The sequence below is a fragment of the Pantherophis guttatus genome, chromosome 3, assembly GCF_059756535.1.
Source record: "Pantherophis guttatus breed Tessera chromosome 3, ASM5975653v1, whole genome shotgun sequence".
NCBI classification, from domain to species: domain Eukaryota; kingdom Metazoa; phylum Chordata; class Lepidosauria; order Squamata; family Colubridae; genus Pantherophis; species Pantherophis guttatus.
In genome coordinates, this window is record NC_142065.1 from 171,670,502 (window position 1) to 171,685,893 (window position 15,392).

General features: G+C 37.1%; 1 protein-coding gene across 14 annotated transcripts in view; it reads left to right on the top strand.

Annotated features, from left to right (window-relative positions):
- Positions 1 to 5,986: 5,986 nt before the first annotated feature.
- DTNA (dystrobrevin alpha) overlaps positions 5,987 to 15,392 on the top strand; it is a 129,285-nt gene continuing 119,879 nt past the window's right edge. For 9 of the 14 annotated variants that reach the window (XM_034429715.3, XM_087890544.1, XM_087890537.1 and 6 more), the window contains exon 1: positions 6,000 to 6,184. In XM_034429715.3, the coding sequence (XP_034285606.1) occupies positions 6,168 to 6,184 (17 nt within the window). In that variant the 5' untranslated portion in view covers positions 6,000 to 6,167. Of the gene's footprint in view, positions 6,185 to 15,392 lie in introns of all 14 variants that reach the window. The other 5 variants (XM_034429716.3, XM_034429713.3, XM_034429718.3 and 2 more) reach the window with 2 other exon arrangements.

Consider the following 15,392-nt stretch of genomic DNA (forward strand, 5'->3'; position numbering starts at 1 on the left):
CACGCATGCATGCAGCATCACAAAACACAGCAATTCACTCATGCACGCCATCTGCGCATGCGTGTGGTGTCAAAAAACACAGCAATTCGCACATGCCTTCCGCAGGTCTCAAGTATCGGTTCACCTGAACTGGTCCAAACTGGCAGCAGCCCACCACTGATTAGGATATACCGTAATTAAAATGAGACTTCCTTAGTATTATCTTACTGGAGTTCAAAGCTGAATAGGATCAGCTTTATGATAAGGCATAGTAAGTAATTTGTGCAGGAAAAAACCATTTTAAATGATAGGAGAGCAAACTAGTAGAAGTGTGTCCTACTGAGTTTGCTAAGTTTACATGCACATTTTGTGGATATAGGCCTTAGAGTACAATACTTCTGTAAGGTAAACCTGTAGGGTTTTATGTGTGACAGAATAACTTGTTGCATGTAAACAAGGGCAGGGCTGTTGTTGTGGCTGTCATCTTGACTTTTTTGACTACCGTTGTGGACACCGCTATAACTAGTGTTTAGTATTGTATATTTGAGGGGGCTGGGAGCCCTGCTGGCTCTATTTTCTGGAAGAAGATTTTATGTCACATTTGCAAAAAGGAGTCACAATCTTAGGGGCACTTTAGGATTTTGAAGTAATCAAAATTATCCCTTATTGTTCTTCTCTGGTGATTTTTTCTTTTATCAGGTTACAGTTAGTCATCAGAGAGGAGAATGATTCAACAGATTGTCTTAAGGAGCTAGATGTTGAGGCTCTTCTGGACTTGATAGTGCTAGGAAGAGATGAACTCTTAGGATCAGTCCATAGTGTTTATATCTCCTATTACAAAATGTAGCAAAGAGGATAAATGTCATTAGTAAGTGGATTTCAATATACGTCTCTTAAAAAATAGAAGCAATGGTTGACTATAAGCATTTTGGACTAAAAATACTTCTCTCTGTGTGCCACTGATATATAAAACCTAATGCTGTTTGCTAGTCTTGGGGACTTTTATTTATTTATTCATTCATTCATTCATTCATTCATTCATTCATTCATTCATTCGATTTATTTGCCACACCTCTCACATCAAGGTGACTCTTTTGGATGATTTAAACGTGATATTTTAACATTTTCTTTTTCCCCACCAAATTGAGCTTGGCTCTTGGTGATATAAGGTCATGTCCACAAAGCTTTCTTGGCAACTGTCCTTTTTTGACATTTTTTTTCAACTTCCCAATCTAGTATACAGTCCTGAGATTTTCTGATGCTCTTCCATCATAGTGCATAGCTTTTTGATGTTGCTTCTTGCAGAAGCTTTAGCATTTATTTTCTCATTCTATGGTGATAGGTCATCATTATGTGAATTTGCATTGAATGACAAAGGATTTAACTTGTATCAGGGTAGAGACAGGAGTTTTCTGTTACTGTTTTGTTCTTACTGGAAAGAAATATTATAATTCTTTTGTTTGTTTGTTTTGGCGGGGTGAGGAATTCCTAGCTTTCAAGTAGGCCCTACTAGCTTCCATGTGATTTCCAAGCAGTCTTTCATCCAGCAGTTTCAACAATGATGCTCAGATAAGCCCCTTCTGTGTTGCTTTGTTTCCTCTTGTATTTAAGAGTTCCTGGTTTTAATTAATTAACGGCCTATAATGAGTTGCAATTAGGAAAAACTAGAAAAGCAAGCAATACACTGAGAAATAAATGCCCCAATATATTCCTTATATAGCACATAGCATTTATTCTTGAAAAATGCCATTTTTTTTTGCTTTTAAATTATAATTCAAAGGAATATCATTTTTAAATTCGGTTATTCAGGCAGGAATTAATGTAAGCAACTGTGGATGGTATCCAGAAATAATTGTTGACATTAGTAATAGCAATATAAAGAAAGATCCCATTTTATTTGTGAAGGAAAAAAATGGAAACAGAAATATAGAAAAAAGAAAGGATTGACTTTCTAATCAAGGCCTTTAATTTATCCTTATAAGTCGTTCCAGGGAATGGAGCACAAATAAACTGTGGCAGTCTCTAAATTACATGTTTTGTATGTATGAGACTCCAAATGAACTACCAGTGGAGTTGTGTCTTGCTGTTGTTATTAACCTTCTCTCACATAGTCACTTACGGAAGAGAGCAAGTTTTATATACTCTGCAGAAATGAGAAGTGACATGGAAAGAAGTTACTAGCTCAGAAAAGAATCATTTCCTTCTCTACCAATACTGTATATAAAGCTTTAAATTGTTAAAATAGTTTCTCCTCAGGCTTAGTGTGGAAAAAACAGCTCTTGCCAGAAGAGCTCTGCTTCGCAAATACCATTCTCTGTGAAAAAATAGAATTAGCAACAAATTGGTGGCATTTATTAGGTACTTAAGAAGCCTAAGGCCCTCTCCATTACGAATTGAGTAGCGATATATTGAATATTTTTCTTGTTAGTAGTAAGTATTGTGTGTACGTTGGAGAATCTAGCATGAAGGTAGTTAACCCTCTGTCATATGTTCAACATGTTGAGTTTAGTTCAATTGTAAATATTAATAATAAAACAGTTTTTAAGTTTAGCAACTAAATGGCAAATGTTGCAAGGTTTGATCACAATAAAAATAAAATGTGCTGCCATATTACCCTTCTATTGAAATTCCTTCGATGGTGAATTTATACTTTTCAAGTTTCAGCTCCAAGAGCTTAATAATTCATATGATTTAGCAGGATCCAATCTGGATCAATCACTGAGACCAGAGGTTTTGTCTTCCGAGCTTTTGGACTCATGCTAGAACCTATCTTCATAGAACTTCTCTCTAGCAGAGTGTGTGCTGTTCTGTGCGTGGTATTTATAGTGCCATACACAGAGCAGCACACAGTCTGCTAGAGAGAAGTTCCCTCAAGATGGACTCCAGCACGAATCCAAAAGCTTGGAAGACAAAACCTCTGGTCCAGGTGACTAATCCAGATTGGATCCTGCAACATAATCTTAGGACACATGTATTTGCCTTCATTCATATGATTTACTTTCTGTCTTGATTCTTGTTTCCCGACTTACTTAAAAATGTTCATTAAGAAAATCCATATTTGAGCAGGCATTTGATCTTAATGAATTAAAACTTGGTGGATGGATATTTATTATACCAATTAGAGAGTTATACCAGCCTCATAACTGTTGTGATTCTAACATGTTCTAATGCAATATATATTTGCAGAGTTGGACTTTGGACTGGAGTTACCAAGTGACAACTAGCGACCTGTGACTCTTATCAAGTGCCCTAAAAAGTTATCAAGTGGATAGTCTCAAATATAGCTGAATGAGAAATATGAAACAGGGATATAAAAATGAAAAATGCTCCTTGAATCATAGTTGGACTCTGTGTAAGTCTCCAGCAATATGAAAAGGCAGAGACAACTACTTTAACTGGGTTAACATCAAATCACCAGGTCTAGGTGGGTTATACCCCAAGGTTCTGAAGGAACTGTCAGACGTGATTTCAAAACTACTGAACCATATCTTTCAAAATCCTGGAGCACCAGGGAACTACCAGATGATTGGAGAAGGGCTGATGTAGGCTGCATTAACAGAGGGATAAAATCAAGATCATGTGAAGTGTTAATACCATTTTATAATGCTTTGGTAAGACCACAATGCATTCAGTTTTGGTCGTCATGATGTAAAAAAGTTGAGATTCTAGAAAGAGTACAAAGAAGAGCAACAAAGATGATTAGGGATCTGAAGGCTAAAACATATGAAGAAGTCGCAGGAATTAAAATAACTAGGGGTGACATGAGAGCAGGGTTCCAATAACTAAAGGCTGCCACAAAGAAGAGGGGGTCAATTATTCTCCAAAGTACCTAAAGGCATTACAAGAAGCAGTGGCCGAAAACTAATCAAAGAGAGAAGCATCCTAGTACTAAGGAGAAATTTCCTGATACTTAGAACAATTAATCAGTGGAATGATTAGCCTCCAGAAGTTCTGGAACACTGGAAGCTTTTAAGAAAATATTGGAAACCTTTTGTCTGAAATGGTATAGGGTTTTCTGTCTGAACAGGGAGTTAGACTGGAAGACCTCCAAGTTTTTTCCAACTCCGTTATTCTGTCCAAAACAGATTTCCAGTTGCTTAGGAAAAATTAGATCAATGCAAGTAGCTCCTTAGCCAATAGAAAGGATGTTGGAAATTTTAATTCAGCAATATCGGGAAATCCAATGTTCTGGACTCATGCTTCATAAACTATTCAGAAGCTAGCCTTATTGAATTTTGTAGGAATTACTCCTAGGAAAATGTGTACAGGATTTCAGCCAATCATTGCTTTAATACAAGGCAAGTCGGCAGGGACCATTAATAATAGATCTGGCAGGAATATCACATTTTATCTATCTTTTTCCTGGAAGTCAGCTGGCAATCCTTTTCTTATGTCTCTGTGCCAACAAAATATGTACACATAAGAGTAAATAACTGTAATGTTTAAGCTTTTGCAGCTGAGTTGGATTCCCAAAAGTGAATTATGACCTTTTGTAAATGACCTAGATTGCTTTTAGAAGGAAAACTTAAATACTTTAATAAAGGACCAATTTAAATAGTTTGTAATTAAGATACTGAATGATAGAAATTCAGCTCCAGTCAACCCCAGTCTCAGGGCAGGAAGCTCAACAGGTGATTTGGCATAAATCCTTCCATCTTGGTTTAACTTATCTCACAGGATTGCTTTTGTAGGAATATATTGTAACATAAAGTGACTGAACTGGAATATAATTCATTCAGGGTTTTGGATCAATCAACCTAGTATTCTCCTATTTTTAACTAAATAATTATTTAAAAATTGCAGATGCCATCTTAGGATAGCTATTTTCCTTTCTTTGCATGCATTCTCTCACACCCACACTTCTACTCAGAGGGATTGCTTCTTCTGAGGGTTATGTTGTATTGACTTCCCATTACAAAATCACAGGTGACAATTCATTAATTTAATATGAACATACCTAGCCAGCTTTGACCTCAAAAAGCTAAGCTGAATCGAACTGTTCTAATATTAGATGAAAAACTATAGGAAACCCCAGGCAAAATCTCAAAAGAAAACAATGGCAATCCTGTTTCCATAACTGCTGTCTGGAAAAGAAGAAGCAGAAGAAAAATAAAGGGAGCTGTCCATAGAGTTATCAAAAGTTGAGCTTTACCTTGGGAGTAGACAATCAGACAATTTCAATACCAACACCGAGTGGAACTACAAAAACACAACCCAGCCAAGAATAAAAAATGCACTGTTCTTTATGTCTGCAATTAAAAATTGAGCCCGAGGGGGGGTTAGGGAGGAGGGGGGGGAAAGGGGGGGGAATTTGTATTTGAAAAACTTTTTCAATAAAAAAAAAAATTGAGCCCAACAACAACCCCACAAAGTTGGATAATCTCAAGAAACCTCCATCAGGAACAGCAACAGATCTATACTTTATGTCAGGCTGCATTCCTACATACCTTTTCGTCAATGTTGCTTTATTCACCTCCAATAGATTTATTTACATATTAACCCCTTCTTCCTGAGCAGCTGAGGATCCATGCGTAAATATTATTTTAGGGCTTATTAATCCTGAATTCAGTGGATGTTAAAACTTCTCATTCAGGAGTTAAGAAGTGATGTACGCTCTATGAGGTAAACCTATAGAATTAGGCACACAGTGAAAGGCAAGATCGTTCCTGTACTCTGTTGCTGCAGGCTCTCAGGAATGTTACTAGCAGAACATGCCTTTCCTGGACAGCCACGTTTGGAAGATAGTTCATTCTTGGCTGCAAAACCACAATGGTATCTATTTATGTGTGGACAGCAAAGATTAGTAAACTCTTTCCTTTCATGTTGCAAAGATAGGTTAAAGCACGGAGACGAGGGAGCTGCATGGGCTCTCCAAAAGAGAGGAATCGGGAGGGTGGAGTAACGGGGGTGGGAGGGAGAGAGGAGGCGAAAGGGAGTGGATCTGACTGTTTGTGATTGGTAAACTGTGCAATTGCATTTGCCAGCAGGACTTCAATGGAATGTGAAACCAAATCAGTTACAAGTTAAAGATAGACACACAGACTACCCAGCATCTTGGGCAGGGGTTTAAACTTGAGAGTCTTGTAGATCTGTGGATTTCTGGAACTTTCTGCTTGCTTCCCCCTCAGGATTTAGTTCCCATTTTTTTTAGACAATGCATTGGAATTATTAAGGAGAGTGAGCTGATCATGGTGCAAACTACAGGGTAAGTAGCAAGTGCTTTATTTAAATTCCGTGCTTTGCCATGCTTGGCTTCCTCTGCTCTAAGCATTTCATAGAGTCATACTTAGAGATAATGTTCCATGGTTGCATTTTATGAGGCTCAAAAAGGGTGCTTTGGCAGGCTGACACTGTGATAGAACTCTGTTTAAAGAGCCCTTTTTCTTTCCTGGTCCTAACAGTGTAGTTTAAAAGTGGCATTTCATTCCAACCTCATTTAATTTTCCTAGAGAAATGCAAGTTCTGTTTCACATGTTGCGTTGAAAAATTCCAAGTTTTTTTCCTATTTTACTACCCTTCTCCCTCAGTTTTTAAAACATGGCTCAATGGCAGGTCATTGTAACATCAGCCTGGTGCTTCTGATTCTGCTTTGGCTGTTTTTCAGTATCACTCTGCTAATTGCAATTATATTTCAGTACTCTGAAAAATTATGTTTTTCCCCTAATTCTCCTACTTAGCGATCTTCATCTTTTGTATCTTGTATCTTGCATTATGTATTTTATGTTGCATCAAAAATATGTATTTGACAAAGTAGAGTTTGTAAAACATCAGATAATATACTTAACAATAGAAGTTTGCATTGGCCTGTGAAAGGTGGATTTTATGAAAACATTACGTTTTTTTTTTTAAATTCTAAGTAGGAAAGGACCTCTGGCATACTTGCTTCCATGTTCCCCAAATTAGTATATTATGCAGCTCATTGTGTATTTCCATATTATAGTTTTTTAAATTGTCAGACTTTTATTTAGTCATTGCAATTTATGAAAATGTTACTTGTTATATATGTATGTATGTATGTATGCATGTATATAATGTATTCTATGCTTCCCACATTTGAAGTTATGTGTAAAAAAGTTTCTTATAAACAGCTGGAGGAGAATAAAGTGTCTCAGGATTCTTTTGGTATGTGTTTTTTGTTTTTATAGCCAATATGGAACACCTGACTACAACTGTTTTTATTTGATGGAAAAGTTTATGTATTTGACATTTGTTTCTTTTTGCTAGTTATCTAATTCCAACTTGCCATGCTCTGGGAAATGTTGGTCTACAATGAGAAAAATAAATGTTTGAAGTTTAGTTATTTTTTTTCTTCCCACTTATTATGATTGAGAGGAAATTAAAAAAAAACATTTATAAGAACAAATTAAAAATTCAGAGGAAAAAAATGGAAATTATAACTAGAAGGATAATTTGTGTTAGAAGCTGGAGGTGGGAAGGGTCCTTCTTTACATGTTTTCTTACATATAAGGAGAGAGATGTGCTGAAGACCCAGCTGAAAATCTTTCAACTTCTCAAGTGAATAGAGCAAATACAGTTTGTATGCATTAGGGCAGTGATGGTGAACCTTTTAGACACCGAGTACCCAAACTGCACGCACTCATGTTCAACTGAAAGGTGCGTGCATGCATGCAGACATGCGCATGTGCATGTGTGGACATCACAAACATGCGCATGCATGGACATGTGTGATTGTGTGCATGTGTGGACATGCACACATATATACACGGACATGCACGCATGCGCAGCAGAGACCTGAAGACTAGCTGGTCGGCGGGAGGCAGGGCATCCCAACAATGGCAGTGCGGCAAGAAGTAAGATCATTTTCTTTCGTGAGTTTCTGTTTTGTCATTTGCAGGGAAACAGAAGCTCACAAAAGAAACATCACGGAGATCTGACCTGGGGCAATGACGTGTGTGCCAGCAGAGGGGGCTCTGTGTGTCACCTCTGGCACGCATGCCATAGGTTCGCTATCAGGGCATTAGGGTATGTTGGGGGGTGTTATGCCATACACAAGACCAGGGGTGTCAAACTCGTGTCGTCACAGAATCATCATGTGATGTATTGTGACATTTTTCTTCTTCGCTAAACTGGGCATGGGCGTGGCCAGCATGTGAGGCATCCGGCCTGTGGGCTGCGAGTTTGACAGCCCTGCCCTAGACCATAGTATACAACCTGCTACCTACCAGATGTGTCAAAACTGTGGTCCAGTGAGATTTGATTCCAAGGCCAAAGAAAAATTCAAAAATATAATCAAACAAGAAAATAGCTGTTTCTGGTTACAGTAAATTTTGCCCTGAGCAACATCTCAAATGTGACATTTTTGTGCAGCTTTTATGACCTAGAAAATAAATATTCTGTCATAAGACTACAATAAATGTTTCCATATTCCTTTTAAATGTGTATTTGAGGCAACATCCATCTCAATACTTTTTCACTGATTCTTATAGTACATGTCAACAAAACAAAATATAAATGAACTACAAATATAAGGTAAAGATAAATGTAAAATGTAAAATTATAAGTAAACTGTTCAGCAGCTAGTTAGTTTGTGCCTAATTCTGCTGAACATTTGATATGAAATGGAAAGCAACTCATAATATGCTGAAGAATACACTTACGAATTAATGTCACTTTTCCTTTGCTGTTAAAACAGGCCAAAACAGTAAGTTACTGTTGGTTTCAAAATGTATTCTAAGGAACCCATGAGTTTTGTAATTTATCAAGGATTCCTTCATTTCCATGAAGATAATTCAGCCATTAAACTGAATTCCCCTGAGTGGATAATGGAGGCAGCAAAATCCAACCAATCTGATCAACATTTTCTGTATTGAGTACAAACGATGGAACATGGGTTGGAACACATGTGTTCCAATATGGAAGGATCTCTCCTCAGAGAAACTGAAGCTAATCTATTTGAAAGTAACAGGTTTAAAAATCACTAGGTTAGACAATCCTTACCCCCAAGGCTGCCTACAATTACTGTGAATCCAATTTGTTGTGGAAACAAACTTACTGTTGCTTTTAATATATTAACTGCTGCCTGTGGGCTTGCTATGATGCTTAGATGTTTAACTTTTTTATAGTATGAGGTCAAGTGACTTTATTACTTATTGAAATCAGTAATCATTCTTACACTAAAATAACATGAAAAAATCTTTAGCAGTAATTTCAGGATTTGTTCTTTGGCAAATTGTTTGCATCTGTAACCATTTTATATATAGCTCCAGAAAATATATTGTGAGTCCACTTTGGTTCATCACGTTCAAAACTTGGCCAGGATTTAAGTGGGCTTTATATCTCAAATCTTTGGGCTAAGTGAGCAAAGATTAGCCAGTACCCACTGTACTGAACCTATTTCACAGGTCATTAATCCTGTCTTTTTCTCTATGATCTGTTTATAGGTTAATGGGAAACTACACAGCAGGGGGGAAATTCCCTAGAAAGGAAAAACTGATAAAATTATTTACCAAAGAGGAATGGATAGAAATAAATCAGACGGGCACAGTCCTGTCCCATTTTATCATAGTTTACATTTTCTTTTACTAAAGCTGGTAAAGTTATGACATTCAGTATGACTCAGTGTGCAAAAACTTTGTAAATACATGGCTGTAAAAGCATACTTAAGTAAGTTATGAGTTGTGTTCAGAAACTGTCTCACATTTTAATGATTTAAACTCCAGATCTAAAATTCCGTGTAAGAAAAAAAAATAGTTTGCACATTCCTGAATATGTTCTGTGACATTAGTGAAGTCTTTCAATCAATTCTTTGACCAATGTAGATGACTGTCATGTTAAGCTTGTCCATAATGCATGAAAGAGTACTATCCAGCTTTAATTATAAGAGCTATTAAACTAAAATTGCTCTTTTAGAGTAGAGTTGATATTATGCAGTTGTGCAGTTATTAGTTTTACCATCTACAACAATTTCAGTTGGTGTTTGTCGTATTTCCGAATTGGTGCTTTTGAAAACTCTTTCTCTCTCGTTCGTTGTTTAATCCCCACATACATGTTTTTACCATGATGATAAAACTACATAAAATCATAAGAAATTTACAGAAGATTAGATTATCTAAGTGACCATGTGATTCTCTGAAAAAAAAATGTAGCTGGAGGCAGAGGTACTATTAATTATTAGTTATTTTTATGCTGATCTTCCTCTCAAATAATTCATGTGCTTATCTCAAAATTCCAAAATAGGGAGTTGGAGGCTATGTAGCCCCCAATTAATATAGGGTTTAAAGGTATTAGCACCTTGAATTGAGTTTAGAAATGGAACAGCAGCCTATATTTGAAGTAGCCTTCAGCAGTCTCCTCAAAGAATTATAAATCACATGGAAAGTAATATTAAGGATAAAGGTAAAGATTTCCCTGGTGTAACTTGCTCTAGGTCTTGGTGCTCATCTCAATTTCTTGGCTGAGGGAACCAGTGTTGTCCAAAGACAATTTCCATGGCCAACATGGCTATATGCCAAAGGCGCACAGAACGTTGTTACCTTGCCACCGAAGTGGTACCTATTAATCTATTTGCATGCTTTAGAACTGCTAGGTAGGCAGGAGCTGGGGGAAGTAACAGGAGCTCACCCCGTTGCATGGAACCTGGGCTGTCAGCATTCCAGCTGACAAGCTCAGCTTCTTTAACCGCTGAGCCATCATGCCTCCTTGAAAGTAACATTATCCATATCTAATTAAATTAAAGCAAATTACATCTCGGTTCTGTTTTATATTCTAGCCTATATAATAATATTATATTATATTTCTTTTTGTTGATGATTCCTAATTTGCCATGCAGAGGCCAACTGTTGCTTTTGGCCTAAAACGGTGGGGCATTTTGGTCCTTCAATAGATAACAGCCATGGTGGCGCAGTGGTTAGAGTGCAGTACTGCAGGCTACTTCTGCTGATCACCGGCTGCCAGCAGTTTGGCAGATTGAATCTCACCAGGTTCAAGGGTGACTCAGCCTTCCATCCTTCTGAGGTTGGTAAAATGAGGACCTAGATTGTTGGGGGCAATATGCTGATTCTGTAAATCGCTTAGAGAGGGCTTAGAGAGCACTGTGAAGCGGTATATACTGTAAGTCTAAGTGCTATTGCTATTGCTATAAGCAGTTAATGGGTAGAAAAAAATGTATCTCAGTCTTTCATTGCTCTTGGAAAGTAGTGTTTTCTTCAGTCAATTGTATCATTGGAGTATTAGTTGCTATCTTCTCTTTGCTTAGCATTCAAGGTTAGGGTTAAGTTAGAGTATAGGATCCTACTATAGTAAATGTCAGGTGTTAATCAGGCTGATACAACATGCAATAGAGGACTTTGGAGCAACTCTCCATACTGGAGGTGGGGAGTGGGGGACACACCTTTGTGAGCTAAAACTAGTTACTGGGTATTTGCTGAACTTTCTTCTTTTCTTTTATGTTTTAGTAATCTTCATCCAAAATGCTCTGCAGATTGTGGAGAATGCTGCCATTGTTTAATAATGCTAAGTAGCATGTGCTGCTGGGTCATTTTACAAGTAGAAGCAAGAAACAACTCAAAGGCAGCTGGCACCAGGATGGCAGCAACATTCTGTAGGTTCCTGCAAGTTAAGCTGCAGTGGGGATGGGACAAATTGAAAATGTTTTGAGAGAAAGAAAAACTCTGTGTTGATGTACTGGGGGTTCTGCTTCCCTCACAGTCACTGAGAAGACCTGTGGTACAAAGCAGTTGGTAGGGCCTGTCCAGTACCTCTTTTAATCCATAAAACACTCAGATGGAGAGATATTAATGAACCTTTTACAAACTGAATCTCTGAAGTTGCCGTATTGCACTTCCTATCATGCTTATCACACAGCAACCAACTCAGATCAGCGGAGCTGTTAAATGCTCACGTCAGAGAAACAAGACTTGTAGGTACTGCAAAAGCTTTGAGTGGGAGAAAGAATAAGCTTGGCATAGGCTGATTCAGCAACTGTACAGTACTAATTAATATTTGGGATTTTGAAACATAAATCAGACATGCTTTGAAGCATAAGACAGTCATTTAATAGATATTGCCACAGGCATTGTTTGGCTCTTATACAGCTCCTGTGCTGGCAGCTGCATTCAAGAGAACTGAAGGGCATTGTTACCTTCCTGGAAGGATTTTTTTTTTTTTCATCTTATCACTTGTCATTCGGTTACATTAGAAAAAAATATATTACAGTAGCTTTGTTACTTAAAACTTAGTTGATTTTTCATTAAAATTGAATTCAGCATCACAGAGTTTGATTTTATCAAGGGTTTTGTGATGTAGAATTTTTCTTCCTTTGTCTCTCTCTTTCCTCCCTATGTTCTGTTGCTCTTGTACTGTTTCCTCACTAGGATAAACATTCACTTCTAAATTTATTAACATCCCTTCTTTCTGTATGACCAGAATCAGCAATTACCAGATTCCACTGAAGCCACTAAGTATGAACAAATGAACACAAGATACAATAAGTAGATAGGAATATGATATCATAGCAAATAATAAAACATAGTTACTGTGGCTTAGGATGATCACTTAAAAGTCCTTTCTTGGTAAATCATAGTTGTTCAATACAGACTATATTGGGTTGCATGGACTATTGAACTTGATACAATTTTTCAAATGTGTACAATAGGCAAATACGGTGGAAGTACATCCTGTCTATTTAGGCACCATTCATATCTACAGTCATTTAAAGAGCTGGTTGAAGAGCATTAACCTTGCTATGTGTTATTCTACGTGAAATACTTTCCATGGAATATTTACCATGCGATACAGTCAATATAGACAGTAGGATTAAACTATATGCTAAACGTTCATTTATATTGTGATTTGTTTGGTTTTGATTTAGTTGCCAGGCATGCTCAGCCACTGTAATTTTTATACATTACTAAGATTTATGGCTTAGTAGAATGTGTAATGAGGAATTTTATTCTACAAAGTGTACTTTACAGTACGAATTAGGCTGAGAATTTTTTATTCTGAATCATGTAATTTCCAGATTAGATTGTGATAATGCTATGAATGTAAGGTATGTTCCTTGGAAAACAGAATTCAAATAAATACCTATGGAATGAGGAATTACTGGCTTGTCATCTAAATTTATGAAACTGATTTGGGAAGTACCGGTAGTAATTGATGACATACTAAAATTGGGCTATCTGTCTAGTTCACACCCCCATCTTTTCTTTTCTTTTTTTTTTTGTATTCCTAGCACTCCTCAGCCTTTTCCCAATAGATGTCAAACAAAAAGACTCAAGGCAAATCTTTTCTGGTGTACAAAGTGTTTTCATAAGCAATGAAAGCTCCTGTGTATATTTATTCATGGGTTTATGGTCGCTACTTATATATGTAACAGAATAACAGAGTTGGAAGGGACCTTGGAGATCTTCTAGTCCAACCTCCTACTCAAGCAGGAGCCCTATACCATTTCAGACAAATGGTTGTCCAATCTTTTCTTAAAACTTCCAGTGATGGAGCACCCACAACTTCTGGAGACAAGCTGTTCTTCTGATTAATTGTTCTGTCAGGAAATTTCTCCTTAGTTCTAGGTTGGTTCTCTCCTTAATTAGTTTTCATACGTTACTTCATGTTCTTAATTTAACTCCTTCATCACTGCCCTTTCCCAGCAGAAAGCCTTCTTGTAGTCCTTTCTTTTACTTGGACCCTAGGGATTTGCTTTAAGACTCTTCACAAGAGCTGAAACCAGTAAATGCACTTTTTTCTTTGTTCACACACCCTACCCCAACAATCCTTAGAGCTAATTATAGCTTTTAACCAATCCTCAACATCCTTCAAATTCTCCCTCTCCAGGCAAGGAAAGTGAATTTTAACCCTTGTATGGCTGTCATACCCTATTTTACATTTCACTATGGAGGGAATGTATATAATGCTATTATCAATGTTCTACTGGTAAGGAACTGTAATTTGAGTATAAATACATTGGCAGATCTCTTTGAGATATGAAATATGAGTGTCTAACTACAAAAGGTAGCAGTCTATTCAGGTCTTTAAATTCATGTTCTCTCTCTAGATTGACAAACATTGTTTTCTCCTGCTCTAAGTGCTGATGCTTATTGATAAGTAATCCTGTGTCTATATCCTGCTCTAAAACAAAGGCATATATGGTTATTTATCTTCTTTCATGAGTTTAATATAAGCCTCACTTTCAAACTGCCTCTCACACACTGTTCCTGTGTTGTCCCACTAAAATTACCTTCTTAGTAGTGCCAAAGAACTAAACTGAAAAGCTTTCCTGTTGACAAAAAAGATTACGGCTTTGGGGAGGGGGGGCTTTGAGTCAGTGTTGACTCCTGACAACTACCTAGACAAGTCCTTGCAGTTTTATTGGCAAGGAAGTGGTCTGACATTGCCTACTTCCTAGGACTGAAAGAGAGTGACTGGCCTAAGATCACCAACTGGGTGATCACCCAGTTGGCTTTGTGCCTAAGGCAGAGCTGGAACCCACAGATTCCCACTGTCTAGCCTGATACCTCAACCACTACATCTACCTGTCTCTCGTGTCATTACTATTCTATGCTTATTTATCAAACCTGAATATTGTAGTAAACTGAGGCACCCCAGGGTGCTTGTTGTATTTTTCCTTAATATTCTGTCTATCCATCATGCCTCTGGTTTTGCTCAGATTCAACTGACAGCCTACCATCCTTGGATACCATCAGCTTTAGAGATGAGAGAAAGATAGCAACACACTTAATTTAGAACAGAACATTGATACATGAATGTCTATCTGTCATTCTTCACATTCTCTCAGAATACCAGAAAGACAGATGATTTAATGCAGCAATAATGCCTTTCATCCAAAGCAGAGTTCATCTAAGGATTTCAAAGTGCTTTATTGACTACTTACACTGGTAGTTGAGGATATGTAGGAAGCACTTAGCAAACTTACTTACAGATTCCCATTTTTAGTGTGCCTTGTACGCAAACATTTCCAAGACTTTATTGTTGCTTTTCCTATGGAGGCGGACAGTAGGTTTTAAAGTGCTTTGCAAAACTTATATATTTTGGGAATGCAATAGAAAATTATCCTTAACCCTGATTCTCAAGCCAGTAGACATATGCATTGGCATTGTCTATATATATCCCCTATTTAATTATTTAGTTCTGCAAGTTTCTGCCCTTAAAAAATCCTGCAGTTAACAAACCATTCTGCTTTGCCTATGAAAAGTATATTTGTATGTATACATGAGAATGTGTAATTGGGGAATGGTTAATTATGGAAGTCAGATTATCTTCTAGGCATTGAGTAATCAATAATACATAAGGTAATTAAAGAAATTACACTTTTTTAATTGAATATAAATGAAGGTTATGCAACATTTCCATCAATGGAGGTGGTATTAAAATTTTATTGTGATTTATGTATGTACATATAAACCTCAAAAGTTTGCCGATTTTGGCTGGCTTTGATG